The sequence below is a fragment of the Bos taurus genome, chromosome 14 (genome assembly GCF_002263795.3).
Source record: "Bos taurus isolate L1 Dominette 01449 registration number 42190680 breed Hereford chromosome 14, ARS-UCD2.0, whole genome shotgun sequence".
In the NCBI taxonomy this organism is placed as follows: domain Eukaryota; kingdom Metazoa; phylum Chordata; class Mammalia; order Artiodactyla; family Bovidae; genus Bos; species Bos taurus.
The window spans coordinates 66,033,285-66,054,367 of NC_037341.1; the positions used below are offsets into that span (position 1 = coordinate 66,033,285).

The window sequence follows — 21,083 nt, forward strand, 5'->3', positions numbered from 1 at the left end:
AATTTACTCTAGAACACATTCAAGTATGCAGTTGATCAAAAGAACAGAAAAGAAACTTTGTTTTCTTCCAAATTACCAGACAGGGAGAACAAAAGCAAACTGAGAAGATGTACACTACCCAGAAAATATTGAAAATAAAGGGAATTTTAAATCTTCTTGAAAAAACAAAGTAAGATAACAGAATTAAGACCATATATATCAGCTTTGATCATAAAGATAAATGGGCTAAGTTTACCAAGTGAAAAAGAAAGAGTTCCAAATTGGATTTCAGAAAAATTCCACTATTGATTTTGAAAACGATTCTCAAATTGGATTCAGCCTGTTTGCTCTGGTTCAGCTCCATAAGGATTACTGAAATAGCATCCTGATTGGCCCTTGCTGGTTGTGAAATATTTTGACTTCATATATAATTTCATCTAAAGCAAGGTAACTCAGATTGAAAGTAAAAGAAAGCAGAAGGTTGTGAGATTACCATATAAGTTAAAATCAAGGCAGAAGCGTTAAGTGCAGTGGAGGATCCTGGAGGCACCCTCATGGTGCAAGCGTACTCAGTCACGTCTGGCTGTGCGACTCTGTGGACTGTAGCCCACCAGGCTCCTCTGTCCATGGGATTCTCCAGGCAAGAACACTGGAGTAGGTTGCCATGTCCTCCTCTGTGGGGATCTTCCCGACCCAGGGATCAAATCCACGTCTCCTAAATTGCAGGATTCTCTACCCTCTGAGCTGCCTGGGAAGCCCAATCAGGGTAGAACTGGAACTTAGAAGGGGAGGCCTTAGGGGACTGAGGCCTTCAGTAGACTGGGCAGCAGCTATTTCAGAAAGTACATTAACAGAAATATAAGTAGAATATTACTCTTAGCTCATGGAAATAAGTAGACAGAAAAATATGTAAAATTAGAGAAACTGAATGCTTAATTTTGATCTGGCAGTTCTATTGTTGAACTCCAAATCCAGAAAGCAGAGAATATACCTTCTTTCAAGTGCCTGTGTAACATTTACAAAAGCTGATCTTATAATTGGCCACAAAGACATTTTTGATAAATTCCAGGAAGTTGAAATAGTACAGACCACATTTTCAGATCACAGTGAAAGAAAAGCCGAAAATAATAACAAAAATAGAAACCAGTAAAGCAATACCGCCTGGGAATGTTAAACACTACACTTAAACTGCAGCTGGGCTGAAACAGAAACCTCAATTTCATTACAACATTTATTTCTTAAATTATTGTGAAAACAATATTAAACCTATAGTTTATGACTAATGCTGTATTCAGAAGGAGATTCATTGCTTTAAATGTAAGTCAGTTAAGCACTCAACTCAAGAAATCAGGGGAGGGCTTCCCTGGTGGCCCAGTGGTTTGGCATTCTCCTTGCAAAGCAGGGGGTGCTGGTTCAATCCCTGGTCAGGGAAGATCCCACATGTTGTGAGGCAACTAAACCCGTGAACCACAACTATTAAGCCCATTGGCACCCCACTCCAGTACTACTTGCCTGGAGAATCCCATGGATGGAGGAGCCTGGAAGGCTGCAGTCCATGGGGTCACTAAGAGTCAGACACGACTGAATGACTTCACTTTGACTTTTCACTTTCATGCATTGGAGAAGGAAATGGCAACCCACTCCAGTGTTCTTGCCTGGAGAATCCCAGGGACGGGGGAGCCTGGTGGGCTGCCGTCTATGGGGTCGCACAGAGTCGGACACGACTGAAGCGATTTAGCAGCAGCAGCAGCAGCAAAGCCATCAAGTCACAACTGCTGAGCCCACGTGCACAACTTCTGAAGCCCACGTGCCTGGAGCCCAGGCGCTGCAACAAGAGAAGCCACTGCAATATGACGCAACTACAAAATAGCCTCTACTGGCCACAGCTGGAGAAAGCCTGAGAAGAGCAACAGAGAGCCAGCGCAGCCAATAATTAAATAAATAAGTTAGTAAGAAGTCAGGGAGAAAGCCCCAAAATAAAGCTGAGGCCAGCAGAAAAGATCAATTAATAAAAGTAAAGGCAAACATTAACAAAATAGAAAACAGGAAAGCAATGGACAGGTAAATAAGCCCAAGAATCAGTTCTGGTGAAAAACTAGGAATAAACTGAGAAGGCTGACTTTCAAACATGGCTCAGTATAATGTTGGGCCAAAAATGGAACTGTTATAATGATGAAAGTAATACACATCTGTTGTTGAGAATTAAGAAAACAGAGAAAGATACCAAGAAAATATAAAATGTTTTCATGTAAAACATAAAAATCCATGTAGTTGAGCACTGCAGCATGACATGATGGAAGTGTGTCTGTTCCCCTGTAGAAGATAGTTTGCCAATAGATTTCAGAAAAACAGTAATTGTTGCCCTTTAAGTGTTTTCCTACAGATACTGGAAGAATGATATACAAAGATTTGTATTCAAGGATATTCATCACAGCTTCATTTTTAATACCAAAAAAAATGGATACAATCTAAATATTCAAGCACATGGAATTACCAAAATATAGTATACATTTGTACAAATCGTGTGTTAGAAGAATACTTACTGGCGTAGAAAATACTTAATGGCAATGGAAAACAGGTTCCTAAGTAATATATATTGTATGGTTCACATGTTATGATATATCTGTGCTTAGCAATAGAAAAATAATTACAAGTCTCAAATGTTAAGAATGATTTGAGGATGACTGCTGAGATGGCAGGTGATTTTTATTTTTCTTTCTAGACTTCTCTGTATTTTCCATTTCTTTTTGAATGAGCATGTATACCTTTATAGTTTGAAAAAATGAGTTTAAAGTTTATTCATAATCCTAGTGCCTAGAGATAATCATTGATAGTATCTTGATGTCGTTTCTTCGGGGTTTTTTTCTATGCAGATGTAAGTACTTCCTATTTTTATATCTACAGCATTAGAATGATACTGCACTACAATTCGGTATTCCCACCCATCCTCATTAACCATGCTCCCCAGCCACCCCCCTCTCTCATTTAGAACTCAACACCAGCCTAGAAATAACTTGGAGAGTTACAATAAACAGTGATTAATCAGGGGGTGATGGTGCATGCTTTGAAAATATAATGATTAACTCTAGCAACTGATAGTTGGTTTTGCTAAAGAATTCTAGTTTTGTTTTTGTTTTGTATTTAAGTATAATTTAACATCAGATGGTGATTGAATTAGGTGGCCTTTACAATTCTAAGGTTCTGAGAGGAAGGAACAGTGTGTTCAACTCTTTCGCAGTTAATGATCTATTTGGGAAACCTGGCTCTTCGGACCACAAACCCCTCACCACATCACGCTCTAGTTTCAAGCCAAGTGTTTAAGAGGAAATCTAAGTCCCTCAAGAGCTAACCTTATAAACTGAAACCGTCAAGTGGCATACATGTCTATAGATATTGTAAATTTCTGGATTAGCTAAAGTATGACTATTTTCATAATCTATAGAAAATATGTAAAATGATTCAGTTGAAAATGTTTAAGGTGAAGAGGGGCCCAGCTGTAAGGGCCTGTTTGTTTAGGTAGAGGGTTTATTTTTAGAATTTATCACCTGGTCTCTTATGTTAATTATGACTTTTAACAGAGAGAAAATGCCTGATTTGGAAGTATGCCCTGGTACCCTTCAAGTCAAAGTATAGTTTTAGTTTTTTTAAAATTAGGCTTTTTCTAGTTGGCCACCACCTGTTATTTTAAACACTGTACACACAGACACTCACACTCACACACACACACACACACACACATACTTTTCAAGAGCTAAAAGGAACAAAGCTCAGATATATTATGACCAAGTAAATCAAAGGTAGTATTTCTTCTTCACATTGCCTTTGACTTACAGATATTTGATATCAGATAAAAATTATTTTCAACTTTCTGTGGGTTTCAGCTAAATTGTAGAATTATATGCAACAGTAATTTCAAGGGACCTAAGACAAAAGCTTGGAGAAATATCAATAACCTCAGATATGCAGATGACACCACCCTTATGGCAGAAAGTGAAGAGGAACTCAAAAGCCTCTTGATGAAGGTGAAAGAGGAGAGTGAAAAAGTTGGCTTAAAGCTCAACATTCAGAAAACTAAGATCATGGCATCTGGTCCCATCACTTCATGGCAAATAGATGGGGAAACAGTGGAAACAGTGTCAGATGTTATTTTTTTGGGCTCCAAAATCACTGTAGACGGTGACTGCAGCCATGAAATTAAAAGATGCTTACTCCTTAGAAGGAAAGTTATGACCAACCTAGATAGCATATTCAAAAGCAGAGACATTACTTTGCCAACAAAAGTCCATCTAGTCAAGGCTATGATTTTTCCAGTGGTCATGTATGGATGTGAGAGTTGTACTGTGAAGAAAGCTGAGCGCCGAAGAATTGATGCTTTTGAACTGTGGTGTTGGAGAAGACTCTTGAGAGTCCCTTGGACTGCAAGGAGATCCAACCAGTCCATTCTGAAGGAGATCAGCCCTGGGATTTCTTTGGAGGGAATGATGCTGAAGCTGAAACTCCAGTACTTTGGCCACCTCATGCAAAGAGTTGACTGATTGGAAAAGACTCTGATGTTGGGAGGGATTGGGGGAAGGAGGCGAAGGGGACGACAGAGGATGAGATGGCTGGATGGCATCACCGAATCAATGGACATGAGTTTGAGTGAACTCCGGGAGTTGGCGATGGACAGGGAGGCCTGGCGTGCTGCGATTCATGGGGTCACAAAAGAGTCGGACACGACTGAGCGACTGAACTGAACTGAACTGAAGACAAAAAGAGAACACTGTCTTCTTCCTGCAGAAAAACTGTGTTTCCAGAAAATGCTTCCTTGCTATCATATTGACAGAACCTTAGCAAGTCACTTTTTCTTTATTGATATTTGGAACCTATGGTCTCATAGAGATAGGTTTCTCTTCAACATAGAAAATAAATAGACACTGCTTATGTAAATCTTAGACTTCTGGTTGACGCTGAGAAATGAATACTCAGCTCTGTGCTGTACTGTGTGTCTGTCTATCAAAAAATATTTTTAGTGAAACTTCTAAGCCTTTACTAGCAAAAGGGCTCAACAAGCATTGTTGTACAGTGAATACAATACAACATTGTAAAGCAATTATCTTCCAGTTAAAAAATAAAGAGAAAGTTTAATAAAAGAGCTCACGTCTGGACTTTAGTACAGCTCTTAATAAACTCACTGAGTGAGTTGCTTTTCACTTTCCAGTCTTCTCATCTATTTGCCTTCAAGTCTTTTCAGTATAGTTTAGTGGTTATTTTCCCATTAACATCACATGGGCAGTCTGCCTTTTCTTATCTCCTCCCTTCATTGTTTTTCTCCTTTCTGTCTACTAGTAATTACAACCTCCGCAGCATCCTTTCAACAGTGAGAGCTGGAAAATAAGCATCTTGCTCCAAAGATAAGAAGCACGTTGATTTAAGCAAATGGAAAGCCCAGCAGAGCTTGAGCAACAAGGTTACTACTTGGCCTGCGTCTCATTCCTCCCTACACCTCTCACAGCAGTCTTCATTCTTAAAGCATACCAGGAGTATTTACTACTCTACCATATAAATTTAAGATACTTATTTGCAATTCTCTCTCAACTATGACTTTTATTTGTGTTTTGTGTTTTCTTTTGCAGCCTCGGTGACTGTTATTTCCGTAAAAGCCGTCTCAGGCATGATCACTTTTTCTGTGACGGATAAAATGCAACTAACTTATCCCATCTTCTATATCATGTGTATCATCATGATCGCATCTTGTGTTTTCCAAGTCAAGTAAGTTAGCTCCTGCACACTCACTGATCTTTCAACATTCCTGTGCTTCTCTGAGCAGTAATTCATATTGGCTTCAGATGATAATTAAAATTAGCTGCAACTGATTTCTAAGGGTGAGGGGTCTAAGCTTATCCTCAGCCAATGTGCCTGGCTTTATCCTTCACATCCAATAATAAGTTTTTGCAAAGCATTGCCTCCACATTTTGTGAGTTCTAAAGTGTGGCCCTAATCCAGCCAAGTGCACTTTGATACTTTCCTGATGCTCTTCTGCTTGTAATTAATATCCATCGTACACAGGTTGTCATTAGCAATAAATCAAAGGGGCAGGTCCACATCAAGGATTTCATTCTAAATATGGAAAATACATGAACCCTTCACCTTCATCTCTTAGCTCATGCTCATTAATTGCCCAGAGATGGACAAAACCAGACGTTTGGCTGGGAGGGAAATCCTTTCTCCAAAACTTTGCATCTTTAGCCAGAATTTTCTTTGCACCCATGGGATTGCAGAATGATTGTTTTATGTTTCTCTTGGGGCCTCACAGTGGCAACATGGAACATTTCTAATTTCTGCTCTTCTCTTCCCTCACCTCCATCGGCTCCAATTACTTCCCACCCATTTCACATTGTGATTTTGCCTTCAGCTGCTCGATTCTCCTGAGTCTACCCGCTAAGTTTTTTGTTTACTCTAAAGTGCTATGCAAGCGCACCAGCCGGGAAATCAGAGCCCAAACCTTGAAGAGAGTGGTTCCTGCCTTAGGTGCTGGAAATCAAGTCTAATTGTTATGGGTTGACTATGGACCCTGTTACAAGGAATGTGTTACTGGAGAAATCCAATGTCACGTCACTGTTTTGTATGTCATAAACAAACTGTTTCTTTCGTTTGTTTATAAGATCAAGTGTGTTTCTAATACTTGCGTCTTGCTATTTGCTTCATCTCCCTTCTTCTGAATTAATCAGTACTGTTATAATAGCTTTCAGAATTGAGTGATTAGCATCCTTAGCTTGAAACTCTTGCTTCATGAATTTAAAAGCCAAACACAATTGAAGGTAAAGGACATTCCTGCCTCCTTGTTTCAGTCCCCACAACTTTTACACTAGAACTGTGTGACCACAGTAGAACTGTGCAACTGTGGTTCTCAGCCCTGCCTGCCCATTACACTTATATTACCAAGGAGGTTTGTTTGTACATGTATGTATATACTTACATGCCTGTATACATGCATGTGTGTGTATTCCTGCATGCGTGTATACACACACACACGCACAAAGGAGCACTTGGGTTCTACCCACAAATTTTATCTCCCAGTTGCTCTAGAATACGACCTAAGCATTAGTGCTGTTTTGAGCGTCCAGGTGATACCAGTCTGGTGCACTGCTTTGGAAAAGGTCTAGTCCCTGGCAAGGCCACAGCATGCCATTGTGGGAACCTGAACCCTTTGGCAACCAGAGTGGGAAGCCAAGCTCCCACATGTGCTCTGCAGCTGGAGGGCTGAGCATTGTTTTTGAAACCTTAAACATTGCTTTGCTTCTCCATCTTCTCTCTTGGCACGTGGCATGTCAAGGGATAGCTAGACCATTCCCCAGACATGATATTTAACAGATTCTAGGGTCTATCCTAATGAATCAGCCGCAGTGTGATACCGGTCCAGCAGCTTGAATCGCTTCCAACTCAAACTTCTGTGGCCTCCAAAGATGATTAATTGCTTTTCATTGTTACTGTTGTTGGTTTAAACAGACCGTAAAACCTGACATCTGATCTCATACATCAGATGCATGTGAGCTATGACTGCTGATTGGAAATGCCTTTTCACTGCACTTCCTTTCCCTTTGTAGTCGCAGCTAAAGAACATGCATTTCTCATTGTTAACTTATTGTTGAGCGTCTCGTAAAGACAGAGCTTCAGTATGTGTCTTCTGCTCTAGGCTCCTGAATCAAGCCACAAAACTCTACAACACAGCGACGGTGGTGCCTGTTAACCATATTTTCTTCACCATCAGTGCCATTATCGCAGGTGAGTTTGGGCTTTCTACGCTTAGGTGACTCTACCCCTACAACAAGGGTAAATGAAGTCTCACTCAGAGTAATAAGGAAATCAAAGAATCTTTGGTTAGAAGGGATAAATAGCCCAAATCCTCCTAGCCACCACCCGTGTCTGACTTTCTTCCACAGCATCCTCTAGGAGAGGTTATCCTGCTTTGCGTGAATGTTCCCCAGAGCTCTCTGCCCCCCAGAGGCAGTTCAGTCCCGGTTCTAATCACTCGAATTATTTGGAGAGCTCTAATCATTAGAAGTATTACCTTGTATTGGGGCTGAAATTAGCCTCCCTGTGAATTCAAGATGCTCATCTTAGTCCTGCTTTGTAGAGTCTTCTCTGTCAGTCCTTCTGATAATCAGAGCAGCAGAAGGGTCCTCTTGTGTCCTATCTCCGTGACTCTCCTCTCCCTGGCCCTCACCGCCTGAATCAGAGAGTGGGGTCCTAAAGGGAATCCAGTGTTGCACAGAAGGCCAGACAGATGAGAATAGGAACTACTGCCTTTGCGGTGATGGCCTCTGTTTTTCTACTATTGCACTTCTTTTCTTTCTATGGATAAGAATGTCCATAGAAATGTCTAAATATATCAGACACAACACTATTACAAAAACATAAGTCCAAAACTGGTCCAAACAAAACTACAGTAGATTCAGGTATGCCACTCCTAAGTTTGGTACTGGTATGCCCTAGTTCTTTAGCTTATTGGCTGTATTTTCTACCTGGTTGTATTGGGACTTCATTTCCCCATGCAAAACTTATGTATTTTGGAGGGATTATTTTTACCTAATGGATATGTCCTTTTTATTTCATGGCAAACAGAGTTCCTGCCAATAGGAAATTTTAAAATGTAATTAACTTTTCATTTCCCAAAATTGAACCTTACTTTTAAAGAGACAGGTTATATCTGAAGACATCTACTTTTTTTTTGCATTTTTGACAAAAGAAAGTAACAAAAGACTGTATATTTATGTGCTCTAGAATTATTGATAAAGGAAAAAAGCAAGGCCAAAAACAGTTAGAAGCATGACATACAGCATAATAGTTAAAATTACTGTGCTAAAGATCTGTAAAACATATAGTTCCCCTGAAAGAAAAGTTTTGCGAGAGTATCAACAGGGCAGAATCTGAATACTTAGCACACCTATGAGTACTTAGCACACACTCACACAATCGATGAGTCAGGGGAGCTGGAACTTTCAGGAGTGATAACAGTTCATCTGATGTTACTCAAGTATGGAATGGAGGTGAAGCTTCTTGACTTACTTCTTCTCTTTGCCTCCATCAAAAAGTATAGCTTAAAATTAAAATGAGATGCCATATTTTGTCTGCTAAATTAGTAAAGCTTTTGTTTTGTTCTTTTTATTACAATAAGCAATGCTGACATGGCTAAAGTGTTGCAGGCAGTCTTGTGGAGTCGGGTACCAGGGTACCACCTTCCTAGAATTGAGTTTCATAGTTTTTATCAAGAGCCTTAAAAATGTCTCTCCTCTTTGATCCTGCAACTCAAAAACAAAAAACAACCCAATTAAAAAATGGGCAAAGGACTTGAAACATTTCTTCAGAGATGTCCAACTGGCTGACAAGTACATGGAAAAATGCTCAACATCCCTAATCATTCAGTTCAGTTCAGTTCAGTTCAGTCACTCAGTCATGTCCTAATCATTATGGAAATTCAAATGGAATCCACAAATCACCACACATCCATTAGGATGGCTACTAGCAAAAACAAAACAAAAACATAAAATAGCAAGTGTTGGCAAGCATATGAAGAAATTGGAACCCTTGTGCACTGTTAGTGGGAATGTAATGTGGTGCAGCCACTATGAGAGACACTGCGGCAGTTCCTCAAAAAATTAAATATGGAATTACCATGTGATCCAACAAGTCTACTGCTGGGTGTATGTCCCAAAGAATTGAAAGCAGGGACTCAAACAGATATTTGTACACCTAGGTTCATAACAGCATTATTCACAGTAGCCAGATGGCAGAAGCAACCTAAGTTGATGAATGGATACAGAAAATGTGGTGTATATATATATACAGAGGAATATTTTCAGCCATAAAAAAAGAAGGGACTTTTGATACATGCTACAACACAGGTGAACCTTAAGAAGGACATTATCTAACTGAAACAAGCCAGTCATGAGATGACAAATGCTGTATGATTCCACTTACATGAGGTATCCAGAGTAGTCAAACTTACAGAAATGGAAAGTTGAGTGGTGATTGCCAAGGGCTGGGGGAAGGTGGAAATGGGGATCTGTTTAATGAGTATAGAGTTTGTTTTACAAGATAAAAAAGTTCTGAAAATTGTCTGCACTCCAATGTGAATACAGTTGGCCCTCTATATCCACATTTCTGTATCTGTGGCTACCACCAATAGTAGATAGACTATATCCCCTCCCCCCCAAATTCCAGAATATTCCAGAAAGCAAAAATTTAATTTGCCAAGTGATAGCAACATTCACATGGCATTTATGTTGTATTAGGTATTATAAGTAATCTAGAGATGATTTAAAATATTTGTGGAGAACGTGTATAGTTCAGTTCACTTCATTGGGTCAGTTATGTCTGACTCTTTGCAACCCCATGAATTGCAGTACACCAAGCCTCCCTGTCCATCACCAACTGCTGGAGTTCACCCAAACCCATGTTCATTGAGTCGGTGATGCCATACAACCATCTCATCCTCTGTCATCCCCTTCTCCTCCTGCCCTCAATCTTTCCCAGCATCAGAGTCTTTTCAAATGAGTCAGCTCTTCTCATCAGGTGGCCAAAGTATTGGAGTTTCAGCTTCAAAATCAGTCCTACCAATGAACACCCAGGACTGATCTCCTTTGGGAGGGCCTGGTTGGACCTCCTTGCGGTCCAAGAACTCTCAAGAGTCTTCTCCAACACCACAGTTGAAAAGCATCAATTCTTTGCAGTGGAAGTGAGAAATAGATTTAAGGGACTAGATCTGACAGACAGAGTGCCTGATGAACTATGGATGGAGATTCATGACATTGTACAGGAGACAGGGATCAAGACCATCCCCAAGAAAAATGCAAAACAGCAAAATGGCTGTCTGAGGAGGCCTTACAAATAGCTGTGAAAAGAAGGGAAGCAAAAAGCAAAGGAGAAAAGGAAAGATATACCCATTTGAATGCAGAATTCCAAATAGCAAGGAGCGATAAGAAAGCCTTCCTCAGTGATCAATGCAAAGAAATAGAGGAAAACAATAGAATAGGAAAGACTAGAGACCTCTTCAAGATAATTAGAGATACCAAGGGAACATTTTATGCAAAAATGGGCTCAATAAAGGACAGAAATGGTATGGACCTAACAGAAGCAGAAGATATTAAGAAGAGGTGGCAAGAATACACAGAAGAACTGTACAAAAAAGATCTTCACGACCCAGATAATCATGATGGTGTGATCACCCACCTAGAGCCAGACATCCTGGAATGTGAAGTCAAGTGGGCCTTAGGAAGCATCATTACGAACAAAGCTAGTGGAGGTGATGGAATTCCAGTTGAGCTATTTCAAATCCTAAAAGATGATGCTGTGAAAGTGCTGCACTCAATATGCCAGCAAATTTGGAAAACTCAGCAGTCTCAGCAGTGGCCACAGGACCGGAAAAGGTCAGTTTTCATTCCAATCCCAAAGAAAGGCAATGCCAGAGAATGCTCAAACTACCGCACAATTGCACTCATCTCACACGCTAGTCAAGTAATGCTCAAAATTCTCCAAGCCAGGCTTCAGCAATACATGAACCGTGAACTTCCTGATGTTCAAGCTGGTTTTAGAAAAGTCAGAGGAACCAGAGATCAAATTGCCAACATCTGCTGGATCATGGAAAAAGCAAGACAGTTCCAGAAAAACATCTATTTCTGCTTTATTGACTATGCCAAAGCCTTTGACTGTGGAAAATCCTGAAAGAGATGGGAATACCAGACCTGCCTCTTGAGAAACCTATATGCAGGTCAGGAAGCAACAGTTAGAACTGGGCTTGGAACAACAGACTAGTTCCAAATCAGGAGAGGAACACGTCAAGGCTGTATATTGTCACCCTGCTTATTTAACTTCTATGCAGAGTACATCATAAGAAATGCTGGGCTGGAAGAAGCACAAGCTGGAATCAAGATTGCCAGGAGAAATATCAATAATCTCAGATATGCAGATGATACCACCCTTATGGCAGAAAGTGAAGAAGAACTAAAGAGCCCTTGATGAAAGTGAAAGAGGAGAGTGAAAAAGTTGGCCTAAAGCTCAACATTCAAAAAACGAAGATCATGGCATCCGGTCCCATCACTTCATGGGAAATAGATGGGGAAAAAGTAGAAACAGTGGCTGACTTTATTTTTCTGGGCTCCAAAATCACTGCAGATGGTTTTTGCAGCCATGAAATTAAAAGACGCTTACTCCTTGGAAGAAAAGTTATGACCAACCTAGACAGCATATTAAAAAGCAGAGATATTACTTTGCCAACAAAGGTCTGTCTAGTCAAAGCTATGGTTTTTCCAATGATCATGTATGGGTGTGAGAGCTGGACTATAAAGAAAGCTGAGCGCTGAAGCATTGATGCTTTTGAACTGTGGTGTTGGAGAATGTGTATAAGTTATATGTAAATATTATGCCACTTTATATAAGGGACTTGGGCATCCTCAGATTTTAGTATCCACTGAGGGGTCCTACAACCAAATTCTTTGTATACTGAGTGATGACTGTATACTTAACACAACTGAACTGTATGCTTTAAAATGTTTAGGACAGTAAATTTTCTGCTATGTATGCATGCACGCTTGCATGCTCAGTCATGTCCAACTCTTTGTGACTCCATGGACTGTACCCCACCAGGCTTCTCTGTCCATTGGGATTTTCCAGGCAAGAATACTGGAGTGCGTAGCCATTTCCTTCTCCAAGGGATCTTCCTGACCCAGGGATCAAACCTGCGTCTTTTGTACCTCCTGCATTGGCAGGTGGATTCTTTACCACTGCACGACCTGGGAAGCCGCTATTATTGTGTGTATTATGTGTATTTTGCTAAAATTTTTGAAAAATTTTTACTCTTGAAGACAGAAATTCCTCTTTGAGCGACGACAACGAAAAAAGATCCTAAAATACCAGGAAGAAACCTTCCTGATACCATGCCTCAGGAAGAAACATGTGCAAAGAAGTTTATTAACATCACAAAAGCAAAAGCGTTTGAAGCAATTTAAAATGTCCTTCGAGAAATGAATATTATGGGGCACAGGCTTAGAATAACAAGAAAACATTCAAATGACTCCAAGGATGTGTGTAATCACAGGGAAAAATGTTTTAGCAACATTATTCACTCAACAAATATTCACCAGAATGCGACATGGCTTGTTCCCACAGGAAGTGAGGCGACAGACCTCAGACTGAGGAAGCCCTCGTCTTGGTCTCTGTGGCACCGGCAATACTTAAGCAGCAGCCGGCACTCACGACTCTCAGTAAATACTTGTCGACAGGATAGCAAGGCTAACACCACACACGCACACACACAATGTGATTCCAGGTAGTAGATAATTAAAAGATAACTTATTTAGGACTCCCCTGGTGATCTAGTGATTAAGAATCCACCTGCCAATGCAGAGGACATGGGTTCGATCCCTGGTCCAGGAAGATTCCACAGGGCAACGAGGCCCACGTGCCGCAGCTGCTGAGCCCAGGCACCCCAACTACTGGAGCCCACACGCTCTAGAGCCTGTGCTTGGCGACAAGAGAAGCCACTGCAATGAGAAGCCATGCACCACAACTAGAGAAAGCCCACACGCAACCATAAGTAAATACAGAAAATGTAAAACAAACATAAAAGGTAATTTATTTAGTAAAAAAAAAAAGTCTGTGAAGGCTTTGGGACCATAGGCCAAAAGGGAATCACTGATACTAAGAAGGAGAGAAGGAGGGCTCTCTGGAATCAAGGACAGATGCACATTTCCCTTAACCCAGAAGGAAAGATCAGCAGAGGTTAGATGGGAGAGGGGTTGGCAGTGAGAAATGGAGCTCGGGCAGCACGTTAGCATCCTCCAGTGCACACGTGAGCCTGTGACCAGACCCGCAGACCACAGGGTGAGGCCCAGGCCAACAGCGTGGGGAGCAGCTGGCCTGAAGTGCAAGTGCTATGTGAAAGGCCCAGCGTCCACCCAGACGCTCAGGCCAGGCTTGCTGACCCCCGGCTTAAACAACTGGAGGTGGGAAATGTCACTCTTCTTGCACGTTCCAGTGGTACAAATCTTGCACTGGACAGAAAAATTCTGTTGGCGAAAGCTATGTTACTGGCGCTGCTTTTGTAATAATGATACTTGCATTATGTAAAGTCTACAAATCTGTGTTATTTGGAATCATTGAAAACTTAGTATCACATGCAAATATTTTTTAAACTAAGCTACTGAATGTGCCTTTTTAGGGCTTCCCTGGTAGCTCAGTGGTAAAAAACCCACCTGCCAATGCAGGAGATGTGGGTTTGATCCCTGGGTCACGAAAGTCCCCTGGAGAAGGAAATGGCAACCCATTCCAGTATTCTTGCCTGGGAGAATTCTATGGACAGAGGGGCCTGGTGGGCTACAGTCCATGGGGTCGCAAAGAGTAGGACATGACTTAGTGACTAAACAGCAACAACTGGATGTGCACTTTAAGGGTAACTATTTACTTCGAAAAAATAATATAGGAATTTGAAAAACAATATGTAGCTATTGTAAATATTCTTACCCTAAAGTTAATTTTATCTTCTGTCCCTATTGTAGGGATCATATTTTATCAGGAGTTTCTTGGTGCAGCTTTTCTCACTATATTTATATATCTTTTTGGGTGAGTAAATGTCTCAGAGGTAAGGCATGTGAAATCCTATTACTTTTACGTGAGATTTTTGGCATTGGACCTGAGGCATGGAAAATTGGAAAATAATATAAGAAACATCAGTTTCCCGAGCTCTTAAAAGAAGCATATTTTTCAACTTAACACCCTACCCAGAGCTCAGTGTCTTTGTGATTTAAATATCTCTGTGAGGGATCTGAAACACTGGAGATTTTCAGTTCCAGCCAAAGTCAAGGTAAATCAAAGGCCCTTGTAGCTACTCCACCTTTTTATACTCCATCAGACCTATCCCAGCCTTAGGAACCTTTAGGTTAGATCTCAGTCAGGGAACCACAGATACCTCTAGGATCACCTAGGATCCAAGGCCAAGACTGGGGCAGATCTCTGCCTTGAGACCTAATAACATCAGATTGGTGCCATCCCTCTCTTGGGTCTAGGTGCCCAGCTTTAACCCTGCCTCGGAATTTGCTGGACAATCATTGCTGGTGTTCTGGCAGATAGAGAGTAGAACCTTGACAGAATATCACCGATGTACTGATTCTTCCCTTGGCTCCCACCTGGAACTCTCTGAATGCTTAGTTGCTTCTTGATGTGGTATTCTGCATGACCATTGTTATGCAAACTTGAGCCCAGACTATTTTCAACATAGAAAGCTATCTATCTTGAAAATTCATTTTTGTGAGATTTTTGGGCGAAGCTAAACTTCTGGGGTCTGGAAACTATGACTATGCTTATGGCCAAGGACAACGAAATTTCTTAGAAAATTAAAGAATAAATTATTTTTTTGCTTGTGTTGCATGCCAGTAATGGGTCTGAGCATGCATGGATAGAAAATGAGACTTAGTGTCTACCCAAAGGGTTTAGAGCCTGAATTAACCTCCAGATGGTAAAAACCTGGGGCAGAGACTTACTGGAAGCTGCCCAGGTCTTGGTTCTGGGGACAAATATTATTGGCTGCAGCAATTAAGACAATTTCTAGGCAGCTTACCATGAGAAACAGAAAGAACAAAACCAATGGAATGTATGTCATCATGTAGAAGATGGAGTTCAGTTACTTAATACCGCGCGTTCAGTTATTTAATACAGTGACCTTGTGTTCTTTATTAACATTACTCTTACAGGTGTTTTCTGTCATTCCTTGGTGTGGTTTTGGTCACAAGAAATAGAGAAAAGGAACATCTGCCACAGCCTTACATTGATTTTGGAAATGTTCCTGGTAAGATGTATATTCCTTAATTTATAATAGAAAATTTTATCCTACAAATGAATTATTGCTGGTATGATTTCTGGAGTTGAATTAATATAAAACGTAATTCTTACCCTCAGAAAATGTACATTTAATGAGGAAAGCAGAGGTGATAGTTTAACTGTAAATGTTAATAATCATTTATTTGATTATCAGTTTTGCACAAAACACTGGGGATAGAAAAGGACTGACCCTGTTTTCTTGATTTGGGTGGTAGTGAGAATTTCTGTTTTAGATTTCTTTAAATTGGAAAAGGGTAGGGAAAAGAGTGGGAATGGCAGGAACAGACCCTTGTTGCTTGGAGAACCTTTGAGGGGAATTCTACATCTAAGACCAGACGCTTAGGAACATCATTCCTTGGGAAGCGTGAGGTGGCCCTTGTACTGGGTCCAAGAGTGACGTTCTTCTTGGTCACCTGAACGTGAAGAGCTTCTTCCCCTGATCCTCACCTCATCCATCCAGAGGGGTTTCACATGCATTGTCATCCCAGCTCTCCACTCCCACTGAGAATAACACTTCCGTGATGCAGGCTTGGGGCTTCCCTGGTGTCTCAGATGGTTAAGAATCTGCCTGAAATGCAGGAGACCTGGGTTCGATCTCCGGGTTGGGAAGATCCTCTGGAGACGAGAAAAGCTACCCACTCTAGGGGGGTTTTCCCTGGTAGCTCATCTGGTAAAGAATCCACCTGTAATGCAGGAGACCCCGGTTTGATTCCTGGGTCGGGAAGATCCCCTGGAGAAGGGATAGGCTGCCTACTCCAGTATTCTTAGGCTTCCCTGGTGTCTCAGATGGTAAAGAATCCAGCTGCAATGCAGGAGACCTGGGTTCAGTCCCTGGGTTGGGAAGGTCCCCTGAAGGAGGGCATGGCAATCCACTCCAGTATTCTTGCCTGGAGACTCCCATGGACAGAGGAGCCTGGTGGGCTACAGTCCGTAGGGTCACAAAGAGTCAGATAAAACTAAGGGACTAACACTTTCAGTTTCATGTAGACCCAACAGAAGCGATGTCCAGAACAAAGGAAACAGGTTTCTGTGTCCTCACTTCCTTCCCTGCTCACCACCCCCAACAATCTCTGGCTTTGCTAGGGATTTGGGGTGACCTATAGGCTTCTAGGCAAGGAGTAGTTATGTTCTCACAGCTTCCTCCACCATGCAGTTAGGACCAAGCCTTTGAAGCAAAAAACCGTTAAAACCTTGTGCCTATGACTGAGAAAATATGGCCCCATGAGTTCTGTGTTCTCTTTCCCATTTGAACCATCTTATCAGCTAAGAACACTCAGCGCAAGAATCGGCGTTCATGGCAAGGCTGTGCCTTAGAGAGGCCTTCTATGGTTAGGGGTTCTTTGGTAGGAAGTGAAGTTTACTTACTTTTAACTTTTTTTCACTTCACACAGTTGTATATGTAGAATCAGTAAGAGCTTTAGAAGGCATTCCGAAAGTCTATTTTCCTCTGTTGTTACATGCGTTAGACTAAACATGGACCAGGAGACAGAACAGCGGAGAGAGAGGTCTGGAGATGCGTACACACTTCATGTTAGTCTCCTGACTGATCCAGCCTGATTTCTGTCCCCAGCATGGTCATGGGGACAGCACATGCTCCCCGGGTGGGAAGACGGCTTGCTCATGTGGACAGCCACGATCTTACATCAGGGGCACGGAACTCTGTGGGCCTTTCTTCCCTGACGTTTATGTCTTCTATTTAGAGGGCGACCACATTGTCCTTTTTAAAAAAGGAATAAAATCTGGCCTAGATAGAGGAGAAATTATTAAGACTTATTATTCTACAAGAGCTCAAAAGATTCTTTGTGATTATTGTCTCCACAGGGAAACAAATTTTGGATAAAATACAACCAGATTCAAGTGGCTTATCCTATGGAACTCTGCCTGATGGAAGTGACTCCATAAAGAGCCCGAATGAAGAGAAGAAAGGGGTCTGAGATGCCGAGAGGGATGGCTGTGGGCCTGTTATTCAATACCACCTTTTAAAAAATTGCACATGTTCAATTTATGTCAGCAGCTAGTTTATGCTGACATGTGCTCGCCTTCATTTCAGTCCCTGACCCCAACTCCATGTCTATGGATGATCAGTGCCTTCCTAAGCTTTGACAGTTTAAGGTTTTCATGGAATGTAATATGAAGTGTTCCCCACCCCCTGGACCTCTCTCCCTGATGATCATCTAACTGGCTAGATCTTAATTAGAGCCTGGCTGCCCAGGCAGGAATGTCACACAAAAATGTGCGTTCACGATTTGGCTGCAGAACGCATAGGTTGCTTTTCCCATACAGCTTGCAAGGTCAGTTGCTTTACTTTAAAAAGACACTTTAGTCCCACAGCCTCCTCCCTAAACCAAAGGTTTGAAAGCATTCATTTTTCCTTAGACATCTTTTAGGAACCTTCCCATAAAGATTTCACCTTTCTGTTCCCAGATGAGAGTGGTAAATCATCTTTTCTGAAAACTAGCCCTATCGTATTTATCCTTTGAAAAGTAAAAGTGTCTTTTTTTTTTTTTTTTTTCATAATTAAGCATCTGTGTTTTGACTACACTTAGGTCACTCGTTTTCATCTTTCCTTTTTTTTATTGGAGTATAATTGCTATACAGTGTTGTGTTAGTTTCCGCTGTACAATGAAGTGAAGCAGCTATGAAAGTGAAAGGCGCTCAATCGTGTCCAACTCTCTGCGACCCCATGGACTATACAGTCCATGGAATTCTCCAGGCCAGAATACTGGAGTGGGTAGCTGTTCCCTTCTCCAGGGAATCTTCCCAACCCAGGGCTCGAACCCAGGTCTCCCGCATTGCAGGCAGATTCCTTACCAGCTGAGCCACAGGGGAGGCCCAAGAATACTGGAGTGGGTAGCCTGTCCCTTCTCCAGTGGGTCTTCCCAACCCAGGAATCGAACCGGGGTCTCCTACATTGCAGGCAGATTCTTTGCCAACTATATGTATACATATATCCCCTCCCTCCTGAGTCTCACTCCTACCCTGCCATCCCACCCCTCTGGGTCATTGCGGAGCACCAAGCTGAGCTCCTGTGCTTTATAGCATGTTCTCCCTAGCTGTCTATTTTACACACGGTATAGTGTATATATGTCATCCTAACCTCCCAGTTCAGCCCACTTTTCTCTTCCCCTCCATCCTGCCCCAGGTCCATGTGTCTGTTCTCTGCATCTGCATCCGTATTCCTATCCTGGAAACAGGTTCATCGGTGCCATTTTCTGGATTCCACATATATGCGTGAATGCACAATACTTCTTTTTCTTTTGACTGACTTCACTCTGTATGACAGATTCAAGATCCAGTTTATACCCCATTTGATGATGGGGTATACCAAAACCAGAAGACCTTGGCTGGTGAACTTTTTAAGCTTAAGAAAGGAAAAACTTAAGAATTAGTACCAAAAAATGAATCAGTATCAATTTTTTTAAGTAAGAGTGTAGAGCAGTGATGTTTTCCTCAGCATATGATCCTGTTATACTTGAAACTGAAGAGAAACTTCATATCCTATGCCTTTATTTGTTTAGATCTTATAATTCATCAAGTGGGTTTTTAATGTTTTTAACTTTCACATTAAGTCTCAAAAATCATATTTAAATTTTTAGTGATATTTTCATGAACACTCCATCTTTTCCTCAAGTCATTACTTCAAGTTTTAGAATAAAATCCTTCTAGGTAAAAGAACTGCTATGATTAGAGAACTGGATTTCGGCCATTTTCAATCCACAGGCATAGCACACAGCCAGGTGGTCCAGCCTGAGTCTAGTCCAGGTTCTCCTGTGCCCTGAATGGCTCTTCTGCTGCCATAGATGCAGGTCTACAAAGACACATTTGCAGGTAGAGTCCATAATTGTATCTGTTATTATTTATGATCTCCTAATATTGAAATGAGGCAAAAAGAGCTAGCCTTCATTGTAAGCAACATGAAATAATAAGCCCCATCCTTAATGACATTTCAAAACCTTCAGATCACACGCCAGTCCAATATTGTCCCAGCCAGTTGTCTTGCATTTGTTTGATTGTTTAACTCAGGGCTATCGAAACTGTAGTCTCAGCTGCTTTAGGTCTTTAATCTTTGTACTTTGTCATGACCTGCACTCCTGACCAGACCAACCAAACCTGGCCACAAAGGTGAGATTCAAATCTATCACTGAAGTATGAATAATAACCTAGAGCCCATGTCTGGCTTTTGAACTCCTGGTAACAATTCCTGCCATTGTAGAAAGTGTCCCATTAATTCAAATAACATAGTCATATAATTTATGGCATGCTTCACTGAATTGGTCCAGCATGTCAGCATTGGAAGGCTCAGCTAAGAAATGTGTCTGGTGTCTTAAACTACAGCTTTCTGGTGACTCTTACGACTGGTTTCAAAGATTTGGAAAATAAGTAGACAGAAGAGTTTGACTTGAAGTGGGACTGTATTTATAGCTACAGCACGTGGTTTGCACATTGTAGAATTTTGCACAGAGACAAGCATAATGCCAGTACTTAGTGGTCGCCAACATTTGTATCTTTTAAAAGTTGTAAGAAATGACATTGACTTATGCACAGTTGGGCAACCCAGAAATGCTTTAGAAGTTTAGGCAACATATAAAATATAGTTAGGTAACATAAAATATAGTCAGACTTAATTTTACTTTCCATATTGCTTCTCCAAAGTAAGGTGAATAGGAGTTTTACTTGTACCAGCTTGTAAAGATTTTTTAAATTACTCACTGCGTGACAACAACCAAAGCCAATCCAGTCCGTCTCTTGGCATTGTGAGTTGGGGACCTTTAGCCAACACTTGGCTCCACTGACTGTCTAGACCAGGGGTCTGTGAACTCTTCCTGTAGCAACACAGAGAGTAAATATTTGGGAGTTTTGTTGGCCATACGGTGTCTCTCGCAACCACTGAGCTCTCCCACTGTAGCACGGAAACGGCCATAGACAAGACATAAACAAATGAGCGTGGCTGGTGTCAGTAAAACTTTATTGACAAAAGCAGGTGGCCAGTTCATGCACTACCGTTTTCCAACCCTCAGTCTAGACTGCTCTGCCCTTCTTTCTTACTCCTTGAGCATTCAAGAGTTTGGAAAACAAATTGGACACAATGGGGGTGTTAGCCATGTGTTGATATTTACATTAGGATCTTGTTGCTCGTGTAAGATACAAACAGAAGCAATGAGTTCATCACTGGTGCCGAGTTCTTCTCTCTCGAAGGCAGTGGTTCTTTTGTGAGCACCACTGACTGCACTGGAGGAACCTCTCCAGTCCCA

At 41.4% G+C, this 21,083-nt stretch overlaps 1 protein-coding gene across 2 annotated transcripts in view; it reads left to right on the top strand.

Annotated features, from left to right (window-relative positions):
- Window positions 1-18,341, top strand: part of NIPAL2 (NIPA like domain containing 2) — a 91,156-nt gene extending 72,815 nt beyond the window's left edge. The window contains exons 7-11 of one of the 2 annotated variants that reach the window (XM_002692793.7): window positions 5,595-5,730; window positions 7,655-7,743; window positions 14,514-14,577; window positions 15,705-15,799; window positions 17,653-18,341. In XM_002692793.7, coding sequence (XP_002692839.1) covers window positions 5,595-5,730; window positions 7,655-7,743; window positions 14,514-14,577; window positions 15,705-15,799; window positions 17,653-17,765 — 497 coding nt within the window. In that variant the 3' untranslated portion in view covers window positions 17,766-18,341. The remainder of the gene's footprint in view (window positions 1-5,594; window positions 5,731-7,654; window positions 7,744-14,513; window positions 14,578-15,704; window positions 15,800-17,652) is intronic. The other variant, XM_025001878.2, reaches the window with a different exon arrangement.
- Window positions 18,342-21,083: the final 2,742 nt, after the last annotated feature.